The 12,609-nt window shown below is 60.9% G+C and overlaps 1 protein-coding gene across 6 annotated transcripts in view; it reads right to left on the bottom strand.

Moving 5' to 3' along the window:
• Positions 1 to 263: 263 nt before the first annotated feature.
• FUBP3 (far upstream element binding protein 3) overlaps positions 264 to 12,609 on the bottom strand; it is a 51,615-nt gene continuing 39,269 nt past the window's right edge. For all 6 annotated transcript variants that reach the window (XM_045042464.1, XM_045042465.1, XM_003995971.5 and 3 more), the window contains 8 exons: positions 11,869 to 12,010; positions 8,158 to 8,318; positions 7,298 to 7,371; positions 6,955 to 7,035; positions 6,704 to 6,780; positions 4,287 to 4,358; positions 2,558 to 2,685; positions 264 to 1,633 (listed from right to left, as the gene is read on the bottom strand). In XM_045042464.1, the coding sequence (XP_044898399.1) occupies positions 1,625 to 1,633; positions 2,558 to 2,685; positions 4,287 to 4,358; positions 6,704 to 6,780; positions 6,955 to 7,035; positions 7,298 to 7,371; positions 8,158 to 8,318; positions 11,869 to 12,010 (744 nt within the window). In that variant the 3' untranslated portion in view covers positions 264 to 1,624. The remainder of the gene's footprint in view (positions 1,634 to 2,557; positions 2,686 to 4,286; positions 4,359 to 6,703; positions 6,781 to 6,954; positions 7,036 to 7,297; positions 7,372 to 8,157; positions 8,319 to 11,868; positions 12,011 to 12,609) is intronic.

The raw sequence follows: 12,609 nt of genomic DNA, 5'->3' as shown, positions 1-12,609 counted from the left end.
CCCCGGCCAGATGGGACAGGTAAGAGGGGCTGGTGGTGATCGAGGCTCTCCCGTCAGACCGTCCGCTTCTGCGAAGCCTTTAAAATAAAATGAGCTTAACGAGCCGGGCCCCAGCTAAGTCGGGCTGATGTTCGCGCAGGATGAGCGGGCTACGAACTGCGAGAATCTTCGCTCGATTTTATGGCCGGGGGCAGGGGGCAGGGGGGCAGGGGGCAGGGGGGCAGGGGGCCGAACGAGCGAGAGGAAAGCGAACAGACTAAAAATACTTCGCCCACAAGACGTCTTGTGGAAATTTTATTATATAGAGTGTAAAATGAATTGTCAGTCAAATAAAAAGAACACTTTTTTTTTAAACAACATGCATAACATTTTCCAATTGCCTTTTTTTTAATAGTTAGACATTTCAAGCATTATAAGGAAAATAAGGAGAAAAAAAAACAGAGACTGTAACGTCGGTACATTTCAAACGGAATGTCCCTCAGATCAATGAAAAATGCAAGGAAAAACAGCTTCGATTCCGTTTTTCTTTCCTTTAAAAATACATGTTATCTGTACAAGATACACTACGGTAAACGTCGGAGATCATATTATCCCTTTTATTAAATCAAAATCATTTAATTCATATTGTGGTTAATACTAGATTTATTTATTCGTCTAGTTAATTTGACAAATATTAAGAAAATATCTCAAAGGAAAAAGGAAGGAAACACCTTGGAATTAAAAAATAGTTACTACGTTTTTATGCGGTTTAATGTGCCACAGTGTTTGTTAAAAGTTATATCGGATTTCTTTTTAATATTAAAAATAACAGTATTTATATTTCTGAGAGAAGAGAGAAAGGTTTTTCGTTTTGTTTTTAAAACCAGCTTGGAGGTCTTAGATACACAGTTGCAAATGGTAATGGAGACACGAAAAAAAACGTATGCTAAACACAAGAACATTTTATATTACCCCTTTAGCACTCTAGAAATTATACAAACCCTATAAAATGCCCCCTCCCAATCCCTGTTGGACAGCAATACAATTCTCTGTCTCAATTCAGAATTCACATAATTAATTACAATACACAATAGTTCAGTTTTTTTAAAAAATGCAGTAAAACCAGACAGCCAAGATACAAGAAATTAGAAGTAAAACATTTAATGAATTTACACATTTAAGAATATTTAAATACTGTTTAAAAATTTTTAAAAGAATTTGTTACATACCACCTAAGATTTCCAAGCCACTTTCTGTCGCAACAGAAAAAAAAAAAAACAAACCAAAAAACTGTAAATAAAAAGACGCGCGACGAAACGAAACGAAACGAAACGAACACACACCGTGTTGAAATGTCACTGCTCTGAGGCACATTCTGGTGCCTGAATTTGTAGGCACTGCTCCAAAAAGAATCCCAGAGCTTACACGTTTGAAATAACAAACAAGAACGATGAAACAGAAATTATCAGCCGTTTTTAGTAACGAATTTTTCCCGATTTTTAGAAAAGTCCTGTTAATCTAAATATAGTGTTTCACAGAACAAAACAAGTTCTTCATCAAAAGGTCTGCAAATCTATAAACCTCTGTTCCAAACGGGTTTTCGCTCACAATGATTTCGGGGAGAAAAGCACTGCGGGCCACCGCCCTACTGCTCCTGGGGAAGGAAGGGGACAGAAGTTAGTCTGTGAGGCCACCTCTCATGTCCTCGTCCCTGTCGGCAGGGGGTGACAGGTCACCCTCCCCCCTCTGGCCCCTCAACAGGCGTGGACACACACACACACACACACGAGCCAATGTCTCCACGTCTCCCCGGGGCCCCGCGTCATGGGACCTGGCCCAGACAAACCCTCTCCTGAACAGGAGGTCCTGGGCGGCTCTCCAAGCAAGGGACACCGCGGTGTGGGGCAGGGGAGCGGGCGCGAGAGAGCTGTCCTCGGCCACCCGTCAGCCCCGTCCCCTGTCTCCGCAGGGCCCCGGGCACAGAGGGCCAATTTTGGCGGTGAGATGACCGGCGAGCTTTGGGCCCGGGGCCTGTGGTGACCCGACACGCCGTCCACAGGGACCTGGCTGGCGTCGGGTCACGTGAAAAATGCTCTGTGGGAGGATCTCGCCACGTTCCCTACGTTAATAAAAAACCGGTTTCTGGCTTCTGACCGGACGAGAGCCGAGCGGGTTTCCTTGAGGGATGAAGGCCAGGTGCCCTGCCCTGTCCGGCCCGCAGACGCTGCGGACTCGCCCTCCTGCCGCCCGCCCCTCGCTGCTGGCCGGGGCCAAGGGTGACAGTGAGGCCACGCCGCCCTCTTCAAGGACCGTGACCCCCACGGTCCCTACCGTGGCGCCAAGCCCGCCTCGGGTCCTCCGTCTGGGCGCGCTCCCCGACAGCCGGGGAAGCTGAGTGCCACTCGGCACCGGGCGTGAGGCGCCTTCCTCCCAGGGGCTGCCCAGCCAATCCCTCCCCCCGCTTGGCCCAAACCCGCTCTCTCCGGGGCGAGGAGGGGGCCGGCGTGGCCGTGGCCGGGCGCACACCCAGGCTCCGGGGAAAGGGGCTGGGGGCCGGGCCTGCCGGCTGGCGACGCACCTGACTGTGGGCCTGAGCCTGTCCTAACGTCTGCCCGTAGAAAGCGACCTGCTGTCTGTAATATTCGGCCCAGGCCATCGTGTAGTCCGGCGGGGAGCTGGCCGGGGGGGCGGCGCTGGCGGCGTGACCTGACCGACAGAGGAGGGGACAGGGGTTACCGGGGGCGGGCACGTGGCGGGGGGAGGTCGGGGACACTGCCAGCTTGGAGGGGGGTCCCTTCCCAAAGGCTCGGGGGCGGCCGGAACAGGCGCTGGACGTCGGCGGGGCCGGGGCGGTCGGGCGCGGCCCGCGTGCCTGCCGCAAGAAGGTGCCATTAGCCTCGTGCTCCTGGCCCTGCTCCGCCCCTACGGGACCCTCCTGTCTGTCTTCTCTCCAGAATCACCTTCTCTGCATCGGTCTGCCTGCCCCATCGGCTGCCAGTGCCAGAGAGAGAGACAGAGAGAGACAGAGGGAGAGGGAGAGGGAGAGGGAGAGGGAGAGGGAGAGGGAGAGGGAGAGGGAGAGGGAGAGGGAGAGGGAGAGGGAGAGGGAGAGGGAGAGAGAGAGAGAGAGAGACAGAGAGAGAGAGGCGGGAAGAGGAAAAGGAGTGCAAGTACCTGGCTTGGGTGTGGGGTGCACCTGTGCGGAGGGGCCAATCCCACCAGGGCTGGAAACACAGGCCCACGTGTGTCTGGGAGTCTAGACTCGGGAGGTCTGGGGAAGACGGGGCATCTAGCCTTTCAGCAGGTGCTTGGGGTGCCGATTACCTCCCTGACCCCCAGCGAAGTCCCTGGAAGGACTATCCACCTGGTGATGATCCCAAACACCAGGGCGAGCATCTCCTCAGCGGCCTCTGACCTGAGCCGCTCCAACCAGCAGGTGACACCCTTCGAAATCAAGGCACGTGAGCCGTCTTCCCCGACAGCCACTGTGGCTCGGCAGTTTCGCAAATACATACAGAGGATGTCGCACGAATTTTCAATGAGTTATTTGGGGGCTTTTCTGGTTGCTGTTCCCAAATCCCTTCCTTCTCTCGTTAAAAAGATGGGTTTTGGGGCGCCTGGGTGGCGCAGTCGGTTAAGCGTCCGACCTCAGCCAGGTCACGATCTCGCGGTCTGGGAGTTCGGGCCCCGCGTCGGGCTCTGGGCTGATGGCTCGGAGCCTGGAGCCTGTTTCCGATTCTGTGTCTCCCTCTCTCTCTGCCCCTCCCCCGTTCATGCTCTGTCTCTCTCTGTCCCAAAAATAAAAATAAAACGTTGAAAAAAAAATTTTTTTTTTAAAAAGATGGGTTTTGTTTCTGGCACAGCTAAGAAAATGAGCTTCCTCGAGGCGGGAGGCCAGCACCTCAACAACCCCTCCAATTTCAGACTCCCGCCCTGAGTTTTGTTCTTCCTCTTCCCCACCCGGAAACGACCAGAAAAAGCCGGTCACGGAAGAGGACGCCTGGCTGGTCTGAGTGGTTCTTGTGGCCAAGTGGTTCTAAAGGGGGTGGCCGAGGCAGGGACAGCCGGCCCTGAGCTGTCCTCAGGCCCTGTGGCATCCAGAAGGGGTTGGGGGGCGGGGGGGGGGGGGGGGGACGTCTCCTCTGACAGACACACAGGGACCCGGGGAGACAAAGGCAGGACTGAGATCGAGTCACACAGGGAAAGCGTTGAAGAACAAAGGTGACGGGGAGGCAGGGCCGACGAAGCCTAAGGCGTGGGGCCTCTGGGCCCAGGGGTCTGCTTGCTCGGAAGGCCGTCGCACTCACTCTGTTTCTTGTAATAGTCTTCCCAGGCCTTGCTGTAGTCGGGCTGGCTGTTCTGTGGCTGGCTCTGCTGGCCTGTGCGGAGAACACAAAGGGTCAGGCCCCCGGCGCCGGGCCCTGCTCTGCGCTCGCTCCGGGCCCTGTGGCCCGGGAAGGCGGCAGCAGGCTGGCCGCAGGGACAGGCCGACGGGCAGACGGGTGTGACTACGGTCCCCGTAAGGGTGGGGCCGGGCGGGACGGCTGTCCCCCCCCCCACCGCGACTGGCGGGACCGGCCTGGACCCTTCGGGTGGAGATCCGAGCTGCAGGGAGCCCCGGGGCCGGGGCGACTGCGTCTGAGGCTCCCCGAATCGGCCTTCAAACGGGACAGAAGATCCAAGTGGTGCTGCCCGCACCCTTCCCCTGGCCCTTCTGTTCGAGAACTGGCGACTTTCACCCTGGACGAGCAGAGTACAGGGAAAACGGCCCAGAGACTGCCGCGGTGAGGACGGGAAGACGAGGGCCACACGGCAGAGGGGCCGAGGGCCGCCCTGTGCGCCTGATCCCAATCTAGCTTCGCGCCTTTCCGGGACAGGAGCGGAGCGGGAGAGGAGGCGCGTGGGGTCGCGTCCAGTGCACTCCCCGGGGTGTGCGCTCTGTGTGGCGCCGGCCGCGAGGGCTGGGCTGCGGAACAGGGTGGCAGCGGCCAGCCCCAGGCGTGGAGGGACGAGAAGCCTGGAGCGGGGCGACAAGTCGGGGCCTTCCTTTCTGCCGAGGTCAGGGCTGGCTTTCGCATCACCTGCTAAGACCCCTGCGGCGTCCTGTTTTCTGTCACCATTGCAGTTGGCGGCCGGCAGGCAGCACGTGCTATGGCGCCCACGTTCACGGCAAAGTGTCTGCCCCTCGAGTTAATTTACTGCATCTGAGGAGGGGTGGGGGTGGGGGCGGGGCAGTCTGTGTGTGGGGCTCGGGAAGAAGTGAGGTGGGGGGAACGGAGGGGAGAAGACCACCCCCATCCTCCCGGTGGGGCAGGAAGGGACTCCGGACGAGGCTGAGATTGGAATGAGGCAGTTTCGGAGGCCGGGGGGGGGGGGGGGGGCACCAAGGGCTCCTCCGTCAGACCCAGAGGGCTGGCAACGGCGAAGGCTGGGGATGGCGGCAGGAAGCCAAGCCCCGATGGTGCTTTCTTGGACCCGTCCCGCGTGCCTCTGCCAAGCCCTCCTGGCCAACCTGGGCCGAGGCGGGCGGCCGGGCTGGGCCTCTGCGGAACCGTGGCCCCAGGGTCAGCTCCCCTCCGGAGGGACGCCATGGCCCCTGTCACTTGCCCCAAGTCTAGGACTTTCCCAGAGTCTCGGTCCTCGACGCTGGGGCAAACATGAACCCGACCCGGGTCACCTCCTGTCCTGAGGGCCCTAAAGCTGACCGGCACAGAAGGAAAGAAAACGGGAAGAGGCTCTGGGACAAAGCGGGCGCCGTGAAACCCGGGCCCGGCGGACACCAGGCGGGGCGCACGAGTCGGCGGGACGATTCTCGACGGCATCCCGTGCGTTTGAGACGCTTCACAAATACCGCGGAAGAAAAGGAACAACGGAAGGCAAGCGTGCCGTCTCAGACCCCCCGGGTACGGGGGGCATGCAGTCTAAACCCTTCGTGCCACAGACGACCAGACGGGGGCCCAGAGAAGGGGACCGTGCGGAGGGCCGCCCCGAGTCGGCTTCCACGCGGCTTGTCCAGCCGCGCCTGGGGGGGGCGGGAGGGGAGCCCAGACCGCGGGCTCGGGCCCTCGGGGGCAGAGCCGCAAGGACCTCGTGCAGACAGACCACAGGGCCCTTTCCAAACACAGGCGGCCGCTTCCGAGGGCCCCACGTCTGAAGGTGAGCTTTTTGTCTCGTTCTTGTTTTCGAAGGCTGTACCCGCAATAAAGCTCCAGAGCGACTCATGAGGCCACGTGGGGGCCGGAGGGCGGGCTGCGGGGACCCTTCTCTCACAATCAGCTGTCGGGAGAGGCATCACCCGGCACAGCTCATCCTCCGGCAAGTCCAGGAGGTAGAAAGAACAGCCTTTCTAAGACCGTGCTGGAGACAAGGAGGGGAGATGGTCGCCGTGGGGAGCCACCGTGGGGAGTGGGCGGGGAGCCCCGAAGGCGGGCGCAGCCTGGGGGAGAAAGGAGGGCAGGGCCAGGCCCAACCCCCAGGCCTTCCTGCCCGGTGGTGGGTGCAGAGCGGACAGGAGTGCGGCCCTGAGAAGGACAGAGCAGAAGGGAAAGGCAGCCCCGAGAGGTGGACGGGAGGGAGCCAGCCGCTCAGCCGGGCAGCCGCTGAGACCCACACACACCCTGTCTCTGCAGGGCCTGCCGGCGGCTCCCCGGCCCGCGTGTCAGGCACAGCAGCCCCTCCGCCTCCGCGCGGCGCGCACGGTCCCGCCTCCTCCCGAGTCACTTACTTGGGACCTGCTGGGTGGGCTGTTGCCACGCCTGGTAGGTGCTGCCCCATCCCTGGGTCAGGAAGGCCGGAGGACCGCTGGGAAGACGAGAGGGTCATTCGTCCCAGAGCAGGTCACACCCCCTCCTCTTGGCCTGGGGCCCCCTCCCGCCACGCCGGCCTCGCCCTCGCCCATCGCTGCTCCCCCGCCCCCTACTGGCAGTGGCCGGGGCCCCAGTGCCACCCGTCCCGACGGAGCGAGAAGTCACCCACCTCACAGGGGTGCTGGGGGGGTTTCCGTTCACCTTAGCAGCGATGCTGGGGAAGCAGGCCGAGCTCCTCGGAGGAAAAGCACTGCAAGAAAGTGAAGAATCGATGAACACAGTGCCTGAGGGCCTGGGCCGGGAGGCCCTCCGCCTCCAGGAAGGCCTCCGGGAAGACTCTCGCCCCGGGACCGCTCAGCGGGCTACGAACAGGCTAGACACAGAGGGGCCGGCGGACAGGGCCAAAGGGATGGGACCTGCCCACACCCAGAACTTCAGGCTATTGGCTGGCCCTCCCTGGAAGCAGCTGGAAAGAGAGAGCCTCTTGAGGCAGAGACCGAGGTAAGACTCACTGTTGATGAGGCGCCGTGGGCGGCTGGCTGAACGGGCTCTGTCCGAAGGCTCCGGGTGCTCCCAGACTGGTCCCCTGTCATGGGCACAGAGGGAGCTCTCACTGCCCGTGGGCCGCACCTCCGCCCTCTGCCCAGGCCCACCCGGAGGCAAACTACCGCTTTCGGGGAGACAGAGCCGAGGGAGGTCAAGACACCCTATGACGCTCACTAGCCTCGCTTCCCCACAGTGGACTTTTTCTGCAGAAACGGCTTCTGCCCCGTGGAGTGACCGATACCACACGCAGCCAACGCTGGCACCACCACAACGGCCCTAGCGTGTCACCCTGGGGGTCGGGACCAACCTGCTTGACTCTCCCGTCAATTCAGGCTGGCCCATGGCTCTTTCTCCCATTCTACGTCCCCTTTGAGGTGAGCAGTGGCCAATCTGTCCTCCATCAACACTCCCTTTCTTTATCTGCTTTGAGGCGCCTGAAACTAAAGCCAGAGTCAATGAACGCTGCCTGCAGGGCCGGCCGCCAGGGCCAGGCCCGCGGGAGTCGGGGCAGCGCCGGGGGGAAGGCTGCTGCCCGGGCTGCTCATCTAAGCCTGTGGGGCGCACGGCTCTGGGCCTGAGCTGCTCAGCTGTGGGGGCCTTGGGGAGACCTGCCAGAGGGCTTCCTTCCTCGCCTGGCACCCCCCCCCCCACCCCGGGCCCCGACCTTCCCCGCCCCCCGTGGCAAAGCGGGAGGGGTGGCCCTCACGGCACGCGAGGGCCGGAAAGCACAGGAAGTACGAGCTTCTGGGGGGGGGACAGGTACCCGGGACATCCCAAAAGGAAAGCCAGCTCTCGTCACGCCAGGTAGGGGGAACCTTGTACGTACACCAACTTTCTCATCTATGAGATGTCTGGCCACCTCGATCTGCTGAGGGACGCCCCTGATGGTGAATACTCGCAGGCTGGGGTCGGTGCTGGGGGGGGGGTTCCGCTGGAGCTCCACATGCGCTCCCGACTGCTGATTGATGCTTTTGATGTTCTCGCCTCCTGCGGGCAGGTGGACACAAGACACAAGGATAAGTGGCAGTGGGGGCAGAGCCGGACATTCTGGAGGATTCCGCCGTGGAGAGGAGGGAAGGGCGGGGCCCGCGCCCCAGCCCTCGCCGGGGAGAGAAGTGCCCTCGGTTTACTCCGAACCGGTTCTGACGGACACCAGGGCCCTCTCGTCTGCAAAACCGGACTCGTGGGCGAAGCTGGTCCTTCCCTCCGAGCCAGGCTGAAGCAGACACCGCGGGGCGCCCGGGGCCCCTGGATGCACACGAGGGAGCTCGGCCCTCCCAGGCCCAGGGAAGGCGCCCCATCCTCCTCGTACAATGGGGGCCCCCCGAGCCCCGGCGTGGGCCGCCTCGCTGCAGTTCTCCCCCCTCCACAGGGCAAACAGACGGCCTCCGGCTCCAACAATGCCTGGAGCCCACTCGGGCGTCCAACGTCCCATCTTGTCACTTCTCGGGTCCCTGCCTCCTCCGTGGGCGGGGGCGGGGGTGGGGGGGGCAGGTCTAGACAGAGAGGCAGCCGAGATGGGGGTCACAGGGGCCTGGGTGGAGCGGGGTAATGAAAATTTAGTTGGACTCTTTGAAAAACCCGTGAGAGTTCCAGTCTCTTAATGAGATTTGCGTAACAAAGGCTCCAGCAGTGTCACAATGGTGTGATTCTTCTTTAGAAATTTCACAGAACTTACAGATCAGTCCTGCTCCATTGGGGGGGTGGGGGGGGGGCACGCAGAGTATGAGGAAACTTGGGAGCAGAGTTTTGCGAATATTAGAGAAAGACCGTCTGGAAAATCTGGTGCAGGAGACCAGAGAGCCCCAAGTGATGAAAAGCAAAGACCGAAGGCCAGTCTGCCCGGAGTCAAAACCGACCTCAGATGACATCTGTCATTTCGTGGTAACACGTCCACCATCCTTCCTGGGCTACAACCGGCCCCCTAGCCCGCTGCTGGGGCGAGTAGACAAGAGCAGGCCCAGCCTGTGTCTTATCTCGTCCTCGACGGGACGCTGTGGGGCCAGGAAGCAAGACGGAGCCGGGGTCCCACCGGGCTTCCCGAAGGCGGGCACCACAGGAAGGAAACCAGGAGGCTGATGGCCTTCGGAGAGAGGGCCTGGCGCAGATCGGCTGTGCCTCTGTCAGTTTAGTTGAGGGTGGGCTTCACTTCAAGAGCAAACGAAAAAGCACTCCGCAGACCGACGGGTCGGGACGTGCACGTGAAGTTCTGCTACAGCTCCAGAAAAGCGTCCCTGCGTTTTCCCCCTCGAGCAAAGGGCGCTGACCAACGTGGAAGTCGCAGCAAGCCTGCCCACAGCGGCTCCCCCGGCCCCCGGGTAGAAGCGAGCCCCTCCCAGCCCTGGAACTGCCGCCCTCCGCTCCCAGGTCGTGAGTTTATTTTCTCTGCACCATGACACGTGAACAGCGTTGCCAGTCCTGGGCAAAGCGTCTCTGGGGGGCATCAAAGAGCAGAAAGAACGGGCCGAGGCCCTGAGTCCCCCCCAGATGCCGCGGGGTTCTCGGGTTCTGGAGGCGAGCGCACAAACTGCGCGTGTGTCTGAGGCCGAGCCCAGACCGGCTGTCCTCCGCCGGGCCCCGGAGCAGCGGCCCCGCAGGCCCCGATCCCGGAGGCCCGGGCAGCACGCTCGGAAGGTGAAGAGGCACCACAAAACCGCACGGGGCCGGAAGGAGTTAATTTAAGTTCACCTTCCTTCAAAATGAGGTCACCAGCTTGGCACATGGTGGCTGTCTACAGACGCATTCGGCAGCCTGTCCATTCTTCCACCTGATGGGGGGCAGAAGCGACCCACCAGCGGCCCCCCGGCTGGACGTGAAATCGTAAAGCAATTAATCAAACCTGCTAAAAGGCCCGGCTGACAAGAGCAGGGCTGGCCACACTATCTGTCACCACTGCTGTATTTATCATGGAAATCCAGCAGGGGCCCCGGGAGGCGCAGCGTCTGTCCAAGGGCTGGAGCCGGGGGGTGGGGGGGGGAGCTGGGCCTGGCTGCCCGTGGCTCCCTCTCCTGCCTCCCTCACTCACCCTCACCACGCGCCTCTCACACCCAGCCCCCGTGTGCGGTGTGCGTGGCGGGGAGAGAGACCCTGCTCACCGAACCCTGGGTTATCGAGGCTGCTGTTGGAGCCCCGGGACACAGGATCGGTCACCGCCTTGCACTGTTGTCACTTTCCTGCAGGAGTCCCCCAGCGGGACTCTGGCGGGGACACACGACAAGGGGCCGTTTGCCCGCACCCAGGTTTCACGGACTCCGGGGAGCGGTCACAGTAAAGGCAGCGAGATTCTGCCAGTCCAGAGGAGACGCACGGTCAAACCTCGCGGACAAAACGGTTCTCAAAAGGCACGGAAACCTAGATCTGATTCTCAACCTACGGGCACCTACTGGTTTTCATCTCGCAGCAGCCAGGCCGATGGTCCGGGGGGCGGCTCTGACTTAACACAGCATCTGGGCAGCTGACAATATCCACTAAACGCTCATCAGCACGTGTCCCCTGCCGGGAAATTAAAACGAACCCGCGCCGTTCCTGCCACCTCCGAAAGGTAAACAATCTAAGAGACGACGGGAGATAAACATTTGGCAAGAGCACACATACAAGCGCATACACACTGTTCACGGGCAGGGCTAAGCACAGACTCCAGAAGGTGACCGAGAGGCTCAGGAGGGCGCGTGCAGGCGCACGAGAGCGCGCTAAGGCAGCCTCAGCTCCCTGTTGGAGACGTTCTCGGATCACGCACTGTGGATCCTTAGCACGTCTCCGACAGGTCAGGGAGGGCTGGTGGTCGCGGACGCTGGAGAAACCCTGGGGCGGAGCCTGTCTCTGCTTCCCCCACAGGTTGTCAAACGCACACGTGCTGTCCCCGGCGAGGCTCCCCCGAGGGCCCACGGACGGTACCCCTCACGGAGACACCTTCGCCGCCGCAGCGATGTCTGCCTGCTCTTCCCTTGCCGGCAGGGAAGGGTGGAGAGGGGCCACACCAGCCGCCAACAAGGGTTTCTTGCTAACACTCTCTACAAAGCCCAGAAACCACGATCCCGTCAGTTTTCTCTTCCCCTCCGCGGGGTGTCTGCTACTCACGGGAGACGGGCCGAAAACGTAAAACACCATCCTCCCGCGTGTCCACAGGGCCCAAGTGCCCATGCCCGCTAAGGACCGGAAGTGACACGCTTGTCAGACGGCACTCTTCACTTGAGCAACGATCTTAACTGTTCCTCTAAGTTCCTCGGAGGGAAGCGAATCGCCGATCAGTCGATCAGCAAACGCCGAGAGGCCCCTCGCGTGCGGGGCGCCTCGCCCACAACCGGCGCCTGCTCTGCTGCCGGTGGGTCTTCCCCGCTGTCTGTTCACACACGGGAGCCAACGACTAGCTCTGCCCGTGTTCGTGAGAAGACCCGACCCGGTCGGGTTCCCGCAGAAGGCAGCGGAAGCCCCAGACTCGGCACGTTCGGTCGAGTGCGGCACACAGACCCGCCCGCGTGCTCTGGAGGGACCGTACGGGACCCGTCTGCTGTCGGAGACCCCGGTGCCTCCTCCTTACCTTTGCCGATGACGAGGCCGCACTTATCCGCCGGCACGGTGTACGTTATCTCCTGGACGCCCCCGGGGGCACCCACGCTCCAGTCGCCACGGCCACGGCCTCGTCCTCTGGCCACCGCGAGGCCTCCGAAGCCGTCTCTTTCCTGGGAGGGAAGCAAAGCTCGAGTGACGATTTCTGCCACTGCCACCGGGACCACTTTTCATCTCCGGGGAGGAGGTGAAGTGACGGGATGGAATCAGCGTCACGCATTACAACCTGAGCACCTTTTCACGTTTCAGATTCTGAAGTGCTCTCTTAAAGCCGGAATGAACACCAATCACAGGTGCGTTCAGGGAGGACGTGTGCAGGCTAACGTGGGCGGCTACATAAACAGCCCTGAACCATCCAACTAAAACAGGCAGTCAGACATAAACTCCGGTGTCTGAGGCCCAGCGCCCCTCTGCTGGGCAGTCTTTGGGACTGGGCCCTACAGTCCAGGTATCAGGAGCCAGTTTTCTCCTCCACGCCGAGGCCGAGGGAACAAGCCACGTGGCTGGGCCCGTGGTTTGGGGGCGGAGCAGCCTCTGACTCCTCACGCTGCACCCCCAGCAGAGAGCACATCCCTCAGCCAACACCCTAGGCCAACACCCAGCAGAAGGTTCCTTTCCCTCGGGGGCAGCCAATCTCATCGGAGGTCCTGGTCCTCTGAGTCACTCTGGAGCTGCAGCATTTAAAATCTTCTCTATCTGGTTTGGTTTTTTA

This window comes from Felis catus, chromosome D4 (genome assembly GCF_018350175.1).
Source record: "Felis catus isolate Fca126 chromosome D4, F.catus_Fca126_mat1.0, whole genome shotgun sequence".
NCBI classification, from domain to species: domain Eukaryota; kingdom Metazoa; phylum Chordata; class Mammalia; order Carnivora; family Felidae; genus Felis; species Felis catus.
The sequence above is the reverse complement of the archived record's forward strand: the minus strand, read 5'-3'. Positions and strand labels throughout refer to the sequence as shown.